Here is a 19,876-nt window from a genome sequence, read left to right as displayed (position 1 = left end):
AAGTTGTCCCTAGTGTGCGTAGGATAGTGTTAATGTGCGGGGATCGCTGGCCGGCGCCGACTTGGTTGGCCGAAGGGCCTGTTTATGCGTTGTATCTCTAAACTAAACTGAACTAAGCAAAATGAACGAACCAGCTTCACAAAGGAGGAAGTTTGATTCTAAATATTGCACTTTGATTTGCACAAATTTAAAATGTTCCATGCATCTGGGGCAGCACGGTGGCGCAGCGGTAGAGTTGCTGCCTCACAGCGCCAGAGACCCGGGTTTGATCCTGACTACGGGTGCTGTCTATGTGGGGTTTGTATGTTCTCCCTGTGCTGTGGCCGCTTGGGCTTCCTCCCAATGACGTGCAGGTTTGTAGGTTAGTCGGCTTATGTAAATTGTCCCTAGTGTGTAGGATAGAACTAGTGTGAGAGGGTGGCCAGTGGTCGGCGTGGGATCGCTGGGTCGAACGACTAATTTCCATGCTGTATATCCACACTTAATCTTTTGGGAAAACCCAAACTCTTAAAAGATATTTTGCAAAGTAGAACGTCAAGATGGTGAGTACATCACACACACAGCTTTTGATATTTAAAGTTGTCATTACCTGGAATAAGTGCAGTTGTGATGATGATATCCACGTCTTTGCACTGTTTGGCAAACAGTGCCATTTCAGCTTCAATAAATTCTTTTGACATCACTTTAGCATATCCACCAGCCCCATCTCCAGATTCCTTCACATCCACACTGAGAGGTTCTGCTCCAAAAGATTTAAACTGCTCCAGGGCTGCATCTCTATACAAGGATTGGACAAAACGGACCGACTTGGGTCAACTGGTTATAAAACACAATTGGGCTGGAATAATGTGTAGGAAAGAACTGCAGATGCTACCTCATTGGAGACCCTTAGGACTATCTTTGATTAGACTTTACTGGACTTTATCTTGCACTAAACGTTATTCCCTTTATCATGTATCTGTACACTGTGGACGGCTAGATTGCCTTTCCACTGACTGGTTAGCATGCAACAAAAGCTTTTCACTGTATCTTGGTACACGTAACAATAAACTAAACTCAAACTCAAAAATTGGATTAGATTTGTGTAGGATTAGTGTAAATGGGTGGTTGATGGTCAGTATGGACTCAATGGGCCAAAGGGCCTCTTTTATTGACTATGACTAATTGTTTTGGAAACTAGATTAACCCAGAAGTGACTCTAGATGCCCCCAATTAGGAAAACAATGCAAATCAACCATGCTGACCTTTTAGAAGTTTTTTGTGTCGTTTAGTTTGGTTTAGAGATACAGCGCGGAATCAGGCCCTTCAGCCCACCGAGCCCTCATCGACCAGTAATCCCATACACTAGTACTATCCTACACACTAGGGACAATTTACAATTTTACCGAAGCCAATTAACCTACAAACCTGCACGTCTTTGGAATGTGAGAGGAAACCGGAAAACCCACACGGTCACGGGAAGAATGTAAAAAACTCCGTACTGCCAGCACCCGTAGTCAGGATTGAACCCGGGTCCCTGCGACTCTAAGGCAGCAACTCTACCGCTGCGCCACAGTGCCCCCCCCAAACGTTCTTACACATTTTGGAGTGCGGCATTCAGACTGAAAAAAAACCCCATTTGATGGACTTTCTGTAAAAATAATTACCTCGTGTCAAAACCCCGGACGATGGCACCAAGTGATTTTGCCGCTCCGGCAGCTGCTAATCCGGCAACACCCCCTCCGATGACCAAGACCTTGTGTTGGCAACGGGAGAAAACCACAAGGAAACAAAACAAGAATTACAGTTGGTTCAGTTAACGTAATGGCAAATCAATGCTCCTCCACGGCTGTACTCCAGTTGCCTCCAATAAACTCTGAACTGCATGGACTATTATTGCACTATTATTGTTTATTTTTTACATGTTCGTATATGTGCGTGTGCATAGATATAGATATATATATATATAGAGAGAGAGAGAGAGAGAGCTAGATATATATATATATATATATATACACATATATATATACATAAATAGATAGACACAAAATGCTGGAGTAATACAGTGGGACAGGCAGCATCTCTGGATAGAAGGAATGGGTGACATTTCGGGTCAAGACCCTTCTTCAGACAGAGTCAGGGGAGAAACTCAAACACAAAGGGAAACATAGACAATAGGTGCAGGAGTAGGCCATTCGGCCCTTCGAGTCAGCACCACCATTCAATATGATCATGGCTGATCATCCCAAAGAAGAAGAAGGGTTTCGGCCCGAAACGTTGCCTATTTCCTTCGCTCCATAGATGCTGCCTCACCCGCTGAGTTTCTCCAGCATTTTTGTCTAAATCCCAAATCACGACCCCGTTCCTCTTTTTTCCCCCATTTCCTGTCATTCCGTTAGCTCCAAGAGCTAAATCTATCTCTCTCTTGAAAGGGTAAGGAAGGGTGAGATGTGAAAACCAGACATCAAAGGGGATGGGGATCAAGGGAAATATGGAATAGACCATTGTTAGCCAGGAGAGGGTGCCAACCACTCAAACCGAGATAAAATTTAATCATGGGGCAGTCAGACTGGTCGGAGAACTAGGAAGGGGGAGAGACGGAGAGAGGGAAAGCAAGGGTTATGAAGTTAGAGAAGCCAGAGTTTCTATTTTTGGTCTAAATGAGCATCTTCAGTTCCCTCCAATAAATATATATATATATAAGATAAACACAAAATGCCGGAGTAACTCAGCAGACCAGGCAGCATCTATGGAGAGAAGGAATGGGTGATGTTTCAGGTCGAGACCCTTCTTCAGAGTTATCTGTGTGTGTTATACACACACTGAACTTTGTTCTGGTTTATTATATTGTTTACAGTGTACTATGTTTACATATTCTGTTGTGCTGCTGTAAGTAAGAATTTCATTGTTCTATCTGGGACATAGAACAATAATGCACTCTTGTCTCTTATGCGTTTCATGCTCAGGGCTCGCTGCCGGAGTCACGGGGGAGATGTAGAAAGTCACACTAAGATGACACCCAGATTCAGAGACTTCCATACAGGGGTGCGCTGAAAAAAACTATACGGGGGAACGATTAAGAGATCTGCTGGATCTGTGCAATGCTGGTTTGGACGTTTAAAATCATCTCAAATCTGGATGTCAACTCAGCTGGAAAAGGTCTTGAAAACAGACGGTTTTCTTGCAAGTTGCAATAAAGCATAACCATGGCAACAAGAATGCATGCAAAGAATAGAAACATTGGTACTGGTATATTATTGTTATGTGGACAGTGATAAGAGTGAAAAATGTTTTGTGCGCTATCCAGTCTAATCACCCTGTACACGGGTACATCAGGCATACTGGCACCTCGAAAAAAAATTTTTAAACTAGATTTTTTTACAGCAACGAACAACGTGGTGAGTTATCTGCGCACTGGCACCTTCCCGTCTACAAAAAAAAACATTGGTCATAGCAGTTAATGGTGTCAATCTACCTTGACTGAAACAGTTTCAAGGATGGAAATGCACAATTTTTTACACACTTATTTCCAAAACCCAGTGCTGGAGTAACTTAGCGGAGAAACTCAGCAGGTCAGGCTGCATCTGTGGAGGGAATAGACAAGTGTTGTTTCAGGTTGGGATCCTTCTTCACACTCTGAAGAAGGGTCCCGGTCCGAAAGGTGTGCAATCATTCTCTCCACAGATGCTGTCCGGGGTCGGGTACTTTTCGGTGCCGCTGTTTCGGCCCCGCTGCTTTGTCATTTCTCACAATTCAGTTGAGGGCAGTCAATTAACAATTCTGACAAATGATGTTTGTCAGTTTAACCACACTTTGTATATTTATTTCCTTTGTCCTTTTTATTCTTGTTTCAAGTTTCTTAAGCGCTTCAGTGAAACTTGAGTAATTTTACTTGGCAGAAGAGTTTAGCTGTAGGATGGGTGGGTGGAAGAAAAGATAGTTGTCTATTTTTTTTAAATTTAAACTTCTTTGTGTTTATTCTTTCTCTTCTCAATATACACTTTTGCCCCACATTATAAATCTTGCTCTCTTAAGATTTGTGCATTAAGATTTCAGCACAGCTGTTTCAGCCCCGCGGCTTTCCAAAATTTAGATGAATTAGCAAAAGATCGGTGCCTCCCTTTTGGTACCATTCCGGCTGCCCGACCCGCTGCGTTACTCCAGCACTTTGTGCTTTGAACAAGATTCCGGCATCTGCGTTTCCTTGTGCGCCTCCACATTTCCAACAGCTCAGCATTACTCCGGCTTTTTTTGTGTCTATCTTCAGCGTTGCCATACGGTGGCACAAAATTATAAATTCTGCGGCGCTACTCTGGAAGTGACTTTTACCTTTGCCGGAGGTACTTTTCCAGCTGCTGTTATCTGACCCGTGAAAAATCGACCAAAGTGGTTTGCTGCCAATACAACGGACTTGTACCTGGAAGAGAGATTTGAGAACATTTAGACCTACTTCAGAACACCTGTGGGTTAACCACAGCATTATCACAAGAAAGAAAAAACATTGAACAATCACTGTGCTGACATTCAGGCTATGGAGACAAAGTCTAGCTTCAGTTTAGTTTATTGTCACGTGTGCCGTGGTACAGAGAAAAGACAATAGACAATAGGTGCAGGAGGAGGCCATTTGGCCCTTCAAGCCAGCACCGCCATTCAATGTGATCATGGCTGATCATCCCCAATCAGTACCCCGTTCCTGCCTTCTCCCCATATCCCCTGACTCCGCTATTTTTAAGAGCCCTATCTAGCTCTCTCTTGAAAGCATCCAGAGAACCTGCCTCCACCGCCCTCTGAGGCAGAGAATTCCAGACTCACCACTCTCTGTGAGAAAAAGTGTTTCCTCGTCTCCGTTCTAAATGGCTTACTCCTTATTCTTAAACTGTGGCCCCTGATTCTGGACTCCCCCAACATCGGGAACATGTTTCCTGCCTCTAGCGTGTCCAAGCCCTTAACAATCTTGTATGTTTCAATGAGATCCCCTCTCATCCTTCTAAACTCCAGAGTGTACAAGCCCATTCTCCCAGGGTCTGTTTCCACGCTGTATCACTAAACTAAACTAATATCAAAAACATGCATGTGTGGGTAGGAACCGCAGATGCTGGTTTATACTGTAGACACAAAGTGCTGGAGTAACTCAACAGGACAGGCAGTATCTCTGGAGCGAAGGACTGGGTGACGTTTCAGGAGTCGAGCCTTTCTGCAGGCTGAAGGATCTCGACCCGAAACTTCACCCATTCCTTCTCTCCAGAGATGCTGCCTGTCCTATTGAGTTAGTGCAGCACTTTGTGTCTATCTTCATCAAAAACATGCACCTATTTTTAAACACTAAATGCTGGAGTATTTGGGTTTCGACCCGAAACGTCATCTATTCCTTTTCTCCAGAAATGCTACCTGCCTGGTTAGGAGGGAGAGTTAGATCAGCCATGATTAAATGGCAGAGTAGACTTGATGGGCCAAATGGCCTAATTCTGCTCCTATCACTTATGACCCGCTGAGTTACTCCAGCATTTGGTGTTAACCTTCGGTGTAAACCAGCATCTGCAGTTCCTTCCTATGCATGTATTTATGTTCTACTTCCACTGCTGCAGTTCTGCCTGAACCAATGATTCTTCCACAGCCACATTGAAGTTCTTTCCTTCACCATTAGTTCTTGTCTGATCACAGACACAAGCATTAATAATAGTAAAAATAAAACTGGTAACTGCTGTGAAATGTCAGAGTCATAGAAAATAGGTGCAAGAGTAGGCCATTCGACCCTTCGAGCCTGCACCGCCATTCAATATGATCATGGCTGATCATCCAACTCAGTATCCTGTACCTGCCTTCTCTCCATACCCCCTGATCCCTTTAGCCACATCTAACTCCATCTTAAATATAGCCAATGAACTGGCCTCAACTACCTTCTGTGGCAGAGAATTCCAGAGATTCACCACTCTCTGTGTAAAAAATGTTTTCCTCATCTCGGTCCTAAAAGATTTCCCCCTTATCCTTAAACCGTGAACGTACTACGTGGAAGCAGGCCCATCGGCCCAACTTGCCCACACTGACCAACATGTCCCAGCTACTCTAGTCCCACCTGCCTGTGTTAGGCCCATATCCCTCCAAACCTGTCCTGTCCATGTGGATAGGTTGTGAATCCATTTATTTAAGTTCCACTTTCCCCCCCATTAAAAACAAGTATCCATCGTACCCTGCGATGTTAGCCATGGAGCTGAGAGCATCGTAACCCTGGGCTATGGTAACTCGAGGGACCTGGTCCATCGCGAGGACAGATGTCTTGCGTTGAGCGAGCTTACTCATGAGATCGGCATTTTGAGCTGGGTAGATGAAGCTGACAAGAGTAGACTTCTCCTTCAGCATCTCGGTTTCATGCGCTCCCAACTCCTCATTGAAAGTTGGAGCCCTGACCTGCACAAGAAAAAAAAAAAAAAATATATATATATACACAAATTCCTGAACTCATAAGGTAACAAACAAGTGAAAATCAAGGAAAATTAAAATCACCTATCAATTTGGTGGAGATAAGACACAAAGTGGGTCTAACTCAGTGGGTCAGGCAGCATCTCTGGAGAAAAAGGATGGGTGATGTTTTGGGTCGAGACCCTTCTGCTGACAGAAAGTGGGAGCGAGGGGGGGTGGGAGGGGTTAGTGACGTGCTGAAGGCGAGCCAAGTCCAGGACAAGGAGGTCTGTTATTGTAGAATCCCCAGCTCTTCACCAACCCCACCCCCCCCAAACATTAAAAAAATATTTGGACAGGTACATAGATAGGATAGGTTTAGAGGGATATGGGCCAAAAATGAAGGCAGGTGGGACTGGTGTAGATGGGGCATGTTGGTCGGAGTGGGCCTGTTTCCACGCTGTGTGACTCTATGTGTGATATAAGGATAGATGAGTTGCGATTTGTGAAGCCAGAGGAAGGAATGTTGGTAGAAGGGGAGGGGAGAAATGGGCGTGAGTCCAGGTCGGGTACAGGGACGTGGGGTGTGGATTTTGGTTAGTTACCTAAAATTGGAGGATTCAATTGGATTGTAAGCTACCCAAGCGGAATATGGTGCTAGTTCACTCTGGCCATGGAGAAGGCCCTAGACAAAAATGTCAGTATAAGGAAATACTGAGGAGTATTTACATATGAGGAGTTAAAATGGGATAGCAAACAGCAAAGCCTGCAAGTCTTGGAGGACTGTGTGTTAGTGTCAGCAAAGCAATCGCCAAGTCTATGCTCGGTCTAGCTGATGTAAAGGAGGCCACTCGGAACTGCTCAGTAAAATTAAATTCTCCGTTGAGCAAACTTTAAAATCTTGTTTAAAAAAAAACCCAAGAAGATAAAAGAAATACGCACACAGACACACACACACACAGAGAGACACACACACACAGACACACACACACACACACACGCACACACACACACACACAGACATGCACACACACACACAATCTCCTCTTGCATTATTTAAATATTTTAAGGTACTACTTTGAGTCAATGGTGGAATACAAACCTTTAGGACAATATCAGATCCAAAGACATCTTTTGTATTGTTGATAATGGCCCCAGCCTCTCTGTATTGGTCATCTGAGAACTTGGCGCCATCACCAGCTGTTGTTTCCACTTTGACAGTGAAGCCTTGCTTGACCAGGGCCTGGACGCCCGCTGGAGACACCGCCACCCTTCTCTCATTCTTGAAAATTTCCTTGGGAATGCCGACCACCAGATCTTTGTAACGGACACCTGTTGTGAGGCGACGGAAAATATTTCAGTGAAAGAGCATCGTACGGCAGATCCAACCCACATGAGGCTGGAGTGAGTGCGGAACTCAGGCCGGTCCATCAAGAGCAGCAACATGAGGCGCTGCCGCAAGATGGTGGCATCGATCATCAGGGATCCCCATCACCCTGCTCTCTTCTCACTGCTACTGTCAGGCAGGAGGTACAGAAGCTTGATGTCCCACATCACCAGGAATCAGGAAGATATATTTTCCTACATCTACAGGGCAGCACGGCGGAGCAGTGGTAGAGTTGCTGCCTTACAGCGCCAGAGACCTACGTTCGATCCTGACCATGGGTGCTGTCTGTACGGAGTTTGTACGTTCTCCCCGTGACCTGCGTGGATTTTCTACGGGATCTCCCACACGATCGAAAGGTTTGTAGGTTGATTGGCTTGGTCAAATTGTAAATTGTGCCTTGTGTGTATAGGATAGTGTTAGTGTGCGGGGATCGCTGGTCGGCGTGGACTCGGTGGGTCGAAGGCACTGTATCTCTAAACAATCAGGATCTTGAACCCACGTGCACAGCCCTAATCCTACTTTGACAACAAAATACTACCTAGTCTAACTCTGGGACATGTTAGCCGATTGTGGGCAAGTTGGGCCGAAGGGCCTGTTTCCACACTGCATCAGTCTATGACTCTATAACTCAATGGGTCAGGTAGCATGTGTGGAGGGAATGAATAGACATTTTTTGGATCAGGACCCTTCATTGTAAGTCTGTGTCCAAGATGGCTGCCGTGAAGAGAGAGTGGACGCTGGCGCGATTTGGTTGCCGCTGCTCCCTCTTCACACTGTGTTTTTGATTTTCTGTTTTTGGATTGAATTCTGTTTTTAATTTGTGTCTCTGTGATGTCTTTATTACTTATTTTATTCTGATTATATGTTTAAAATGTAAGGTGTCCTTGAGATTTTGTATGAAAGGCGCCCATTAAATATAAAATTTATTATTGTGAGGAAGGATCCTGACCTAAACGATGCATTCCCTCCACAGATGCCGATCCCGCCACTATTGCCCAAAGCTTTTCACAGTACCTCAGTACACGTGACGGCAAACTAAACTGACCTGCAGAGTCCCTCCATCCAGCCTTGTGTTTTTTGCTGAGTGTTTTTAGGTTGGGTTGAGAGAATAAATGCCTTGGGTGCCAACCAGACACACTGCCTCATCCCACCTGACGTTGAGCTTCCAGTGACGTTGGAGGTTTTTTTTTTAATTCCAAATAATAATCCTGACTTGCGCCTTTGATTCCCCAAGTCATAGGCGCAGAAGTAGGCCATTCGGCCCATCAAATCTACTCCGCTATTCAATCATGGCTGATCTACACCCCTACTAACCAAGTAACTATCAATCTGCTCCTCAAAAATACACAATGACTTGCCTCCACAGCCATCTGTGGCAATGAATTCCACAGGTTTACCACCCTCTGACTAAAGAACTTCCTCCCCATGTCATTTCTAAAGATATTTTTTTTTTAAATTCCAAATAATATGTAAAAAATAGTAAAAAAATAAGTAAAAATAAAAAGACTTATGTGTCAGGAGTTCAATCCTGACTATGGGTGCTGTCTATATGTAGTTTGTATGTAGCGGGGAGCAGAGTATCGAGAAACTAGATCATTCCCGCTCCCATTTGCACATTCAAAATTATCACAATGATGGCCTTGGGTACTTTACCAATGGTACTTGAGAAACTTAACAACATAATACCTGAATACTTAATGTAATTATAATCAGATTACATTATCTTAGGCTTTTGATTAAACTTTATTTAAGTACTCAAATATCTGCTATCTATCATCACTTAGTAATGCTTTGCATTAATAACATTGCATTGTATGCCAGCCTGATTTGCAGATATTAATTGACATTAATTCTCTAAACGCAGGAATTCCCTCCCTTAACCTCACTATCTTCCTTTTCTCTTTTAAGAAGCTCACAAAATCTCTTTATTTTTAAACAGTCTTATTTTAAACAGACTTCTATGTAACACTCCTAGCAAATGTCTCCCTAAACCTATTTGCCTCGCTAAAATCTAAACACTAGGGAGCATAGCTTAAGGTGAGAGGGGGAGAGTTTAAAGGAGACGTGGGGGTAGATGTTTTTGTTACACAGAGTGCTGTGTGCCTGGTACGTGTCGCATTAGTGGTGGAGAAGGCAGATGTGATATTGCCATTTAAGATGGTTTTAAACAGGCACGTGGATATGCAGGGAATGGGATAAATTTGGATCATGTGCAGAGAGAGGAGAGTAATAAACCTGGCATCGTAAGGATACAAAGTGCTGGGGTTACTCAGCGGGACAGGCAGCATCTCTTGAGAACATGGATAGGCAACGTTTCGGGTCGGGACTGTTCTTTAGAGAGTGTGTTCAGATTCCTTTTGTGTAAACCAGCATCTACAGTTTCTTGTTTCTAACCTGGCATTGTGGGCCGAAGGGTTGTTTAATATTTAATGTTCTAAATCCACAACCCGAAAATAAAATTATTTGACAACGTTTTTGACTCTAACCATTATCTCCTCTTTCTAAACAGGAGTCCATATGTTGACTTATCGTGCGTTTTTGAGATACTCTGTTCTATTTAGCTGCATTGACAGCACACGATAAGCTGAATCACTGAAAGATCAAGAATGGAAACTATCACAGCTGTTTTGGAAAGGACATAGTTGGCGCAAAGGACGCAAGGAAGCCGCAATGGCGGAGCCGCCGAGCGTTGCCGAGCAGCGCCAAGCTCTGGCTGTAAGGCATCCTGCGCAAAGCCGCCAGCATGGCTGCGCACCTTCTATGTTTGGGCTTCACTGTCAGGATCGGGGTTGTCAATAGGCCGGGGACGAGTGAGTGTAAGTATTTGAACCACCGCCTTCAGGACAAGGCCAAGGCAATGGTCCATAGGTGCGAAGGGACGCGATCTATGTGAACACGTGATTTGTTGCCTGCCATCCAGGGCGGGATCATGTGTACACATGATAGATGTGGCCCACCATCCACTCACAGACATGCGTCCCAGCCCCTATGCAGAACAAGGTTGCCGAACTCTGCTCTAGTACTTAAACCATGAAGGACAATCAGCCTGCAGCAAATGGTGCCATTTCAACAAATGGTGAACGCCTTTCTTGGTCCACCATAGTGTTCTGATACAAAGAGTCAAACATTGAGGTGAAGACTATGGTCACACATAAGCCAAGTATAATTAAAGGCCTAATTCTGCTCCAATAACTTATGAAATTAAGAACAGAGGTTCCCTAAAAAAAAGGGCATCAGTGAAAAGATCAACGTTTTGTGACTGTGGAACTTTTGAATTGTTATATTTCCTGTTTTTTTAAGAATAGATTTTCAAAATCTAAATTTAACTTTGCAAATTGCACAGTGCAATGTAAAGTTTAATTCTCATGATTGTTAGTTCAGGACTTAATTTACAGGATCAGTCATACATCCATAATACTATCACAACCCTAACTACTTCACTGGGAGTTGAACTCTCAACCTTTTGGATTGCTCGTCCTGTAATATTGCCAGCACAGTTTCATGTCAGTGATTAAAACTATCAGAGCTAAATTGCCCACCGAACTGCCTTGAGAATGTTATATGGCATTATACTACACGTTAAATTATTGGACTTCCAACCAGACAGATACAAGTCCAAATTCCACTCTGAATAATATCTGAACACAGCTGTCATCATGCCAAGGTTGTCTGAGGATGTGAGATCAAGCTAAACAGAACAACAAAATAGACCACGGCAGGGTAGAAACCTCATTCTATCCCCTTCAGTTAGAGGTCATTGAGTCTTGGAGTCAAACAGGCCCTTCGGCCCAACCTGCCCACACCGACATTTCCCACAAAGGGTTTAGTTTAGTTGTGTTTCGTTACCAAAGGCTGGTGGGCGTATGGAACGAGCTGCCGGAGGAGGTAGTTGAGGCAGGGACTATGCCAATGTATAAGAACCAATTATGCAGGTTCATCAATAGGACAGGTTTAAAGGGATATAGGCCACACTCAGGCAGGTGGGACTAGTGTGATGGCGCATGTTGGTTAGCGTGTGCAGGTTGAGCCAAAGGGCCTGTTTTCAAGTTGTACAACTATTTTTTAGAGGTGTCAGTATGCCATAACATCATAAACAAAAACACTGGTCACAATTGATATATAAATATATACATTTCTAATTATTGGCCATCAATACTTTCTGATCTTCTGTGACCACAAACCACATTGGCATATTGGTATATTTAAAATTGACACCAACACGAAACAGATGACATGGGAGAAAAAAGTTTGTATGGGATCACAGATGCCATCAACTATAATTTAAAAGGGAAAGCTGATTCAATATTAGGTAGAGATAGATTCGGGGGTAAAATGCTTTCCTTATCAGTTTAGATACCATAAATATCCCCAATTCTTAGAATTAATTCTAAAAATGGTTCAACCAAAAAGCTGACACAATCAGAATCCTTGAATGCTGTAAACATTTATGATTTTATTGTGCCTTTCCTCCATAACATGAATAAGACAGGCAGCAGCATCTTGTGTAATTTGAAAGTTACTCTGGTTACGGAATCACAGATACTACTGCAAGCATCATCAATAGTACTGAACGTTGCCATTTTAATTCACATGCACTGGTTTCACATATCACTCCTTTATACACAAGGGCGTTGAATCAGGTTACAGCTAATATCAACAGCTGCTGGGATCGCTGTCCAGTACAGGCCCCTGGGAAAGGCCCGAGCAGCTTTGTCAGTCCCACAGTCATTATTTTAACTAATCTCTTCTTGCTGGGAAATGACAACCTGAAAATGGCAGGTAGACAAAAATGCTGGAGAAACTCAGCGGGTGAGGCAGCATCTATGGAGCGAAGGAAATAGGCGACGTTTCGGGTCGAGACACTTCTCCAGTCTTCCTTCGCTATTCCCTTCGCTCCATAGATGCTGCCTCACCCGCTGAGTTTCTCCAGCATTTTTGTCTACCTCCGATTTTCCAGCATCTGCAGTTCCTTCTTAAACCTGAAAACGGTAGGCAAGTTTACAATGGCTAAATTAACCTTTAATACTTAGTACTTAAGAGATACAGCGTGGAACCAGGTCTGTCGGCCCACCGCCTCCCCACCAACACCCGTTCACACTAGTACTGAGTTATCCTACCTTCTCATCCACTCCCTACACACTAGGGGCAATTTACAGAGGGCCAATTAATCTACAACCCCGCACGTCTTTGGAATGGGAGAGGCACATGGAAGAAACCCCTGCGGTCACAGGGAGGACGTGCAAACTCCACATAGACAGCCCCCGTGGGCGGTGTGAGGCAGCAGCTCTACCCGCAACGCTACTGTGCCACCTTTTAATTCACTTCTTTTCTAAAATATGGATTATATTTGACTAGTCCATGGAAAACAACTTTGAGATGGCATGGTGGTACAATGAAACCCAAACTGATCTCCCAGCTAAGTCAGCTTTGCAACAACTGAAGAGAAGGAATGGGCAACGTTTCGAGTCGATACCCGTCTTCAGACTGAGTCAGGGGAAGAGGGAAACGAGTGATACAGATGGTGATATAGAGAAATATAGAACAAATGAATGAAAAATATGCAAAAAGTAACAATGATCAACGAAAGGATGAGCCCACAATGGTCCATTGTTGGCTGTGGGACAGGTGATAACGAGTTAACTCAACCGGACGACAATGAAACTAGTACTACAACTAGGGTGCGGGAGAGACACAGAGAGAAGGGATGCACGGGTTACTTGAAGTTAGGGAAATCAATATTTATACCGCTGGGTTGTAAGCTGCACAAGGTACAACTGAACACAATTGCCATTCCCCTTAATCTTCAGACCATCCATCTGAAATTGTTGTACAGAGATCTATGAATTTCCTGAGCATGAACACGTAATATTGACTGAAATTTCGACAGGAATTAGAGGGTAGCAAGCAACCAGGGAATTGAAATAAAGGCATACATGTTCTTCTAAGCAGCTCGCAGTCCTAAAGTGACACAAATTAGAGTGATTAAATTTAAGATATATTTACCTTTAACTGCCTGCTGGTTCCACAACACTCGGTAGGTCTTAAAGTAACGTTTGCAAGGAGCTCGCTTTACTGTTACTGCCGATCCACTCTGCAGTAACGGGGCAGAGAAGCACATCGCACCACGGAATAAACTGGCCATGATGAAGGGCAGACGGTGTTACTTCAAGCCACCCTGTAGGACAATTGAAAACAAAATGGTTAAGGCGATAATGGTAAAGTCGGTTTTTCCTCAAAGCACGCCTCCAGATTCAGGGACAGTCTCTTCCCAGCTATTATCAGGCAACTAAACCATCCTAGAACAACTAGAGAGCAGTCCTGAACTACTGTGTCTAGGAAGGAACTGCAAATGCTGGTTTAAACCGATGATAGGCACAAAAAGCTGGAGAAACTCAGCGGGTCAGGGAGCATCTCTGGAGAAAAGGAATAGGTGACGCTTCAAGTCGGGACTCTTCTTCAGACCCTTTTGTCTCAAGAAGGGTTTTGTTCCTGTGCAGTACTGTTGTATCTTCTACATATATCAGGTAATAAAGCAGTTAAAACACCATTTGGTTACATGCAAAATTGTTTAAGTTGATATGAAATGCAGGGACCTGTTACTAAATAGGAACTCTGCCAAATGTTATTCTAATGACTTTGCATCCTTCTTTTAACCTGAGTATTATTCTGCACCTCCAGCTAAGAGGTGTGTAGAAAGGAACTACAGATGCTGGTATATTTCGAAGGTAGACCCGAAATGCTGGAGTAACTCCCGCAGAGCAAACATATTAGTTGAGGCAGGGCTTGTTGGTTGGAGCTGAGATGGGTTGTGGATCGGGTCATTCATCAAGAACCTGGCGGTTGATGAGAGGAAGCTGGTCTTTTAAGGGCCTGTCGCACTTGGCGATTTTTTCGCCGACTGCCAGCGTCATTGACTGACGTATCAGGGTCGCTGATAGATTTTGAACGTTTCAAAATCCAAGCGGCGACAAAAAAAAAGTTGCGACACTTGAGGAAACACCGTCAATACGTCATCATGGAGCGATTTTTTCGGTGACCTGATACGTCAGTCAATGATGCTGACAGTCGCCGAAAAAAATTGCCAAGTGGGACAGGCCCTTAACTTGGAGGCAGCAGTTTTCAGGCTCCTGTACCTTCTTCCCAAATGGTAGCAGCATGAGAGATTGTGGCCAGGGTGATGTGGGTCTTTGACGATACCGGCTGCCGTCTTCAGGCAGCACTTCCTGCAGGTGATCCCTTCGATGGTGGGGAGGTCATTCCCCGTGATGGACCAGGCAGTGTTATCAGATGAACCATCCTATCAATACACTGCAAATGGCTCGATTGTAATCATGTACTGCCTTTCCGCTGGTTGGTTAGCACGCAACAAAAGCTTTTCACTGTACCTCGGTACACGGGACCATAAACTAAACTGAATAAGCTAAACTAAGTGTCCACCACTTTTTGCAGCCTCCCTTAGTTCATGAGCATTTGAATTTCCGAATCAGCCTGTGATGCAATCAGTCAGTATGCTGGCTGTAGAAGTACGATAAAGTATTCAGTGACATGCCAAAACTCTTCAAACAGCAGACCAGGTAGAAGCACTGGTGAGCTTTCTTTGTGCTTGCATCAATGTGCTGGGCCCAGTATAGATCATCAGGGATGTGTGCACCCAGGAACTTAAAGCTGTTGACTCTCCTCGCCGTCTGGTCCACACTGCCCGAGTACATTTAAAGCAACGTGAACTCCAAGAGATTTTAGTAAACTTAAAAGAAAGTAAATACTGTAAAACACTCAGCTTTCTGCGGGGGGAAAATATCATTTTGGCTTGATGACCTTTCATTTGAACTACATTAACCATATCAAGCTTTAGACAATATTCCCTACAAATTGGTTCTATGGTTTAAATACAATTATTTGACCCCCCCCCCCACACAGCAACATAAGAAAATGCCGGCTGTGGGTTGAACAACATTTTTGTTGAACAATATTTTTGTTTACAACCCTCGATCCCCCTTCCCAAGAAATATCCTTCACAAGGTATTGACTAATTAAAAACAAAAACATTTTCTGTCAAATGTTACCTGTGGGAAATGAAACTAAAAGCTTGATTTCATGTAGTCTGGGTTTTCTTTCAGGGAGGAGGTGTGGGGGTAAACCTCTGGTGATCTTTTCTAACACAAGTGTAGACCTTTTGCTTTTGAGGCCCTATTACTCTGCAGTCAAACATTACACAATTCATAAGGGAATTATTTGCAATGTGTGGAAGAGAGAATCTGATCGCAGAAACCCAGCGCTGGTGAGAAAGACTCCAAGGTGACCAAATAGCAAAGGCAGGCAGTGTGGAGAAGGACAGAGAGGACAAATGGGAGAATAGCAAGATAGGTGGAAACACACACCACATGTTAAAACAAACACTTGGACCCACAGTGTCCACTCCTGGACAACTATCCTTCTAGAATGAGGTCAATAGAAAATGAATGAAAGGTATCACAGAAAAGTGACTAAGGTCAAATCTCAGCAATGAAAGTTAGACACAAAATGCTGGAGTAACTCAGCGGGTCAGACAGCATCTCTGTAGAAAAGGAGACGTTTCGGGTCTGAAGAAATGTCTCGATCCAAAACGTCACCTATTCCTTTTCGCCAGAGATGCTGCCTGACCCGCTGAGTTACTCCAGCATTTTGAGTCTATCTACACTGTAAACCAGCATCTGCAGTTCTTTCCTACCCACAGCTGAGCAATGTTGCAATTAGAGTCGTAGAGCCAATGGAGACACGGTGCCCTTCGGCCCACCTTGTCCATGCTGCCCTAGTTGGCACACTGCCCAATTGCCCATTGACCTCTACACCCTTCCTATTAATGTATCTGTCCAAATGTCTTTTGAAAGCTGTGCTGCATTGGTTCCTGTGGTGCAAATGTCATTTAAGTCGCGTTGCATTGGTTTTAATGGCGCAAATGTCGCTTAAAAGAGGTGCTGCATTGGTTTTCATGGCGCATAATGTCATTTAAGTCGTGTTGCATTGATAATTATGGTGCAAATGTCATGTAAAAGTGGCGTTGCGTGGGTGTTTCTGGTGCAAAATGAAACAAAGGGGGCAAAGCGGTGCAGCGGTCGAGGCAGCTCCTGAATAACCTTCAGGCTGCCTTTGGGGAGACGGGAGCCGGGGAGCGGGTCCCAGACAGACAGACGGGGAGTGGGGACTCACCTCTCCCCGGGACCTGCAGGTAGTGTCTCTCCCCCCCCCTCCTCCCCCCTGCAGGGACCCACCTGAGTCAGCGGCAGCAGCAGCGGAGCCGGGCAGCGGAGCGGAGGCAGCGCCGGGGCCGGGCGGCTGGAGGAAGGAAGAGGCGGGTTCGCGGCCGGAGCTCGTCAGACACACGCTGCAGCGGGGGGAGGGATAGAGTGGAGAAAGAGAAAGTGGGGAGGGAGAGGGGGAACGTGGGAGGGAGGGAGGGAGGGAGAGAAAGTGGGGAGGGAGAGGGGGAACGTGGAGAGGGAGGGAGGGAGAGAAAGTGGGGAGAGAGAGAGAGGGAAAGGGAGAGGGAGAGGGAGAGAAAGTGGACAGAGAGGGGGAGAGAGAGGGAGTGAGAAAGTGGAGAGAGAAAGAAAGTAAGTGGGGAGGGAGGGAGAGAAAGAAAGTGGGAAGAGAGAGATGGAAAGTGGGGAGAGAAGGAGGGGGACAGAGGGAGTGAGAAAGTGGAGAGAGAAAGAAAGTGGGGAGGGAGAGGGAGAACGTGGAGAGGGAGGGAGAGGGAAAGGGGAGAGAAAGTGGAGAGGGAGGGAATGGGAGAGAAAAGAGGAGGAGGAGGAGAGGAGATAAAGAGGGGAGGGGAAGAGGACAGGTGGAGGTGATGGAAGAGGAGGTGAAGCAGAAAGGAGGGGAGAGGGGGATGAGAAGAGTAGAGGGGAAGAGTAGAGTGGAAGGGGAAGAGGAGGTGGTGGGGGAGAGGAGGTGAGAGTGAAGAGAGGGTGATGGGGTGTGTAAGGGAGAGGAGCAGGGGAGAAGCAAGGAAGGGAGGGAGGGATTAAACACAGCCCCCACCTCATTAAAGACAGGGGTAGGGTCTACACCTAACCAAGCTGCATCAGATCCACAGATAATTGCCTGGATTAATCTGACCCCAACCCACTTCAATGCAGGCAGAGGTAGTGGTCTGTAGCCCCACCCTCAAACTGCATCAGATGTGGGATTATGTCACAGTCTGCATTACACTCACCTCTTCAGTTTAGTTTATTGTCACGTGTACCGAGGTACAGTGAAAAGCTTTTGTCGTGTGCTAACCAGTCAACGGAAAGACAATACATAGAAAATAGGTGCAGGAGTAGGCCATTCGGCCCTTCGAGCCAGCAATGCTATTCAAAATGATCATGGCTGATCATCCAAAATCAGTACACCGTTACTGCTTTCTCCCCATATCCCGATTCCCTTAGCCATAAGAGCTAAATCTAACTTGAAACCATCCAGTGAATTGGCCTCCACTGCCTTCTATGACAGAGATACCCTCTCATCCTTTTAAATTCCAGCAAATACAAGCCCAGTCGACCCATTCGTTCATCATATGTCAGTCCAGCCATCCCGGGAATTAACCTGGTGAGCCTACGCTGCACTCCCTCAATAGCAATAATGTCCTTCCTCAAATAAAAAAAACTTAATGAGGGATTCTTTCGCTTCAATATGCAAACGTGTTTTGTTACTTTTTAACCAGTAGGTAAACACGCAGGAGATATTGAAATCTGTGCTGGAGATATTCAAATAACACGTGGATGATAGAATCATTTGGACATGCCAAATAGCTGGATTTTCTTTTCAGTACTTCTATCAGTGGTTTTGGTGTGTAATTCCAAATAAAGAGCAACAAAACTTTATTTTGCATAAAGGTAAAGAGGTTTGAAAAGTATGTGCTTTGACTTGTCTCTGTCACACAGCACATTAAATGCTGGTGTATCAAGTGCGTTCAAGTGACATAGAAACATAGAAAATAGGTGCAGGAGTAGGCCATTCAGCCCTTTGAGCCTGCACCGCCATTCAATATGATCATGGCTGATCATCCAACTCAGTATCCTGTACCTGCCTTCTCTCCATACCCCCTGATCCCTTTAGCCACAAGGGCCACATCTAACTCCCTCTTAAATATAGCCAATGAACTGGCCTCAACTACCTTCTGTGGCAGAGAATTCCAGAGATTCACCACTCTCTGTGTAAAAAATGTTTTCCTCATCTCGGTCCTAAAAGATTTCCCCCTTATCCTTAAACTGTGACCCCTTGTTCTGGACTTCCACAACATCGGGAACAATCTTCCTGCATCTAGCCTGTCCAACCCCTTAAGAATTTTCTACGTTTCTATAAGATCCCCCCTCAATCTTCTAAATTCTAGCGTGTACAAACCGAGTCTATCCAGTCTTTCTTCATATGAAAGTCCTGCCATCCCAGGAATCAGTCTGGTGAACCTTCTCTGTACTCCCTCTATGGCAAGAATGTCTTTCCTCAGATTAGGAGACCAAAACTGTACGCAATACCATGGAGTGACCATGGAGATGCATCAAGATTAATCAGATATAGAGTGATTAGGGTGATATAGGGTGTCGTAGTGGTATAGTTGCCGCTTTACAGACCCGGATTCGTTCCAGACTACCGTTGCTATCTGTACAAGTTTGTACGTTCTCCCCGTGACCACGTGGGTTTCCTCCTGTAGTTCTGGTTTTCTCCCACATTCCAAAGACATTCAGGTTTATAGGTTAATGGCTATGGTAAGGATTGTAAATTGTCCCTCATGTGTGGGATGGTGCAGGTATACAGGGGTCGCTGGTGGGCGCGGACTTGGAGGGCCGAATGTTCTGTTTCTGCTGCGTATCTCAAACTAAAAATTAAATCCTAGCCTATTGTGTGATGTAAATTCTATTTTGCTTTTCATTCCTATGCTAGTTGTCATAAAGAGGTATATACACTATCTATATCTGCATCTTCTATTTCCTTCAGACCTGCACGTTTATACATGTTTATCAAAATTGCTATTTTCTTATTGAATCAGGTCAGATGACATCTCAAGATAAATACTCTTGAACCTCTACAGATGTAAAGTAGAGAACATATTGACTGGTTGCTTCAGAGCCTGGTTTGGCAACTCGAACACCC

At 44.7% G+C, this 19,876-nt stretch overlaps 1 protein-coding gene across 2 annotated transcripts in view; it reads right to left on the bottom strand.

Annotated features, from left to right (window-relative positions):
- Nucleotides 1–17,111, bottom strand: part of nnt (nicotinamide nucleotide transhydrogenase) — a 60,921-nt gene extending 43,810 nt beyond the window's left edge. The window contains exons 1-7 of one of the 2 annotated variants that reach the window (XM_033050394.1): nucleotides 17,011–17,111; nucleotides 13,766–13,937; nucleotides 7,478–7,707; nucleotides 6,167–6,384; nucleotides 4,309–4,396; nucleotides 1,647–1,735; nucleotides 590–777 (exon numbers count right to left, since the gene is read on the bottom strand). In XM_033050394.1, the coding sequence (XP_032906285.1) occupies nucleotides 590–777; nucleotides 1,647–1,735; nucleotides 4,309–4,396; nucleotides 6,167–6,384; nucleotides 7,478–7,707; nucleotides 13,766–13,904 (952 nt within the window). In that variant the 5' untranslated portion in view covers nucleotides 13,905–13,937; nucleotides 17,011–17,111. Of the gene's footprint in view, nucleotides 1–589; nucleotides 778–1,646; nucleotides 1,736–4,308; nucleotides 4,397–6,166; nucleotides 6,385–7,477; nucleotides 7,708–13,765; nucleotides 13,938–16,948 lie in introns of both variants that reach the window. The other variant, XM_033050393.1, reaches the window with a different exon arrangement.
- Nucleotides 17,112–19,876: the final 2,765 nt, after the last annotated feature.

This window comes from Amblyraja radiata, chromosome 34 (assembly GCF_010909765.2).
Source record: "Amblyraja radiata isolate CabotCenter1 chromosome 34, sAmbRad1.1.pri, whole genome shotgun sequence".
NCBI lineage: Eukaryota > Metazoa > Chordata > Chondrichthyes > Rajiformes > Rajidae > Amblyraja > Amblyraja radiata.
Note: the sequence above shows the minus strand (reverse complement) of the source record. Positions and strands in the feature narration are given on the sequence as shown.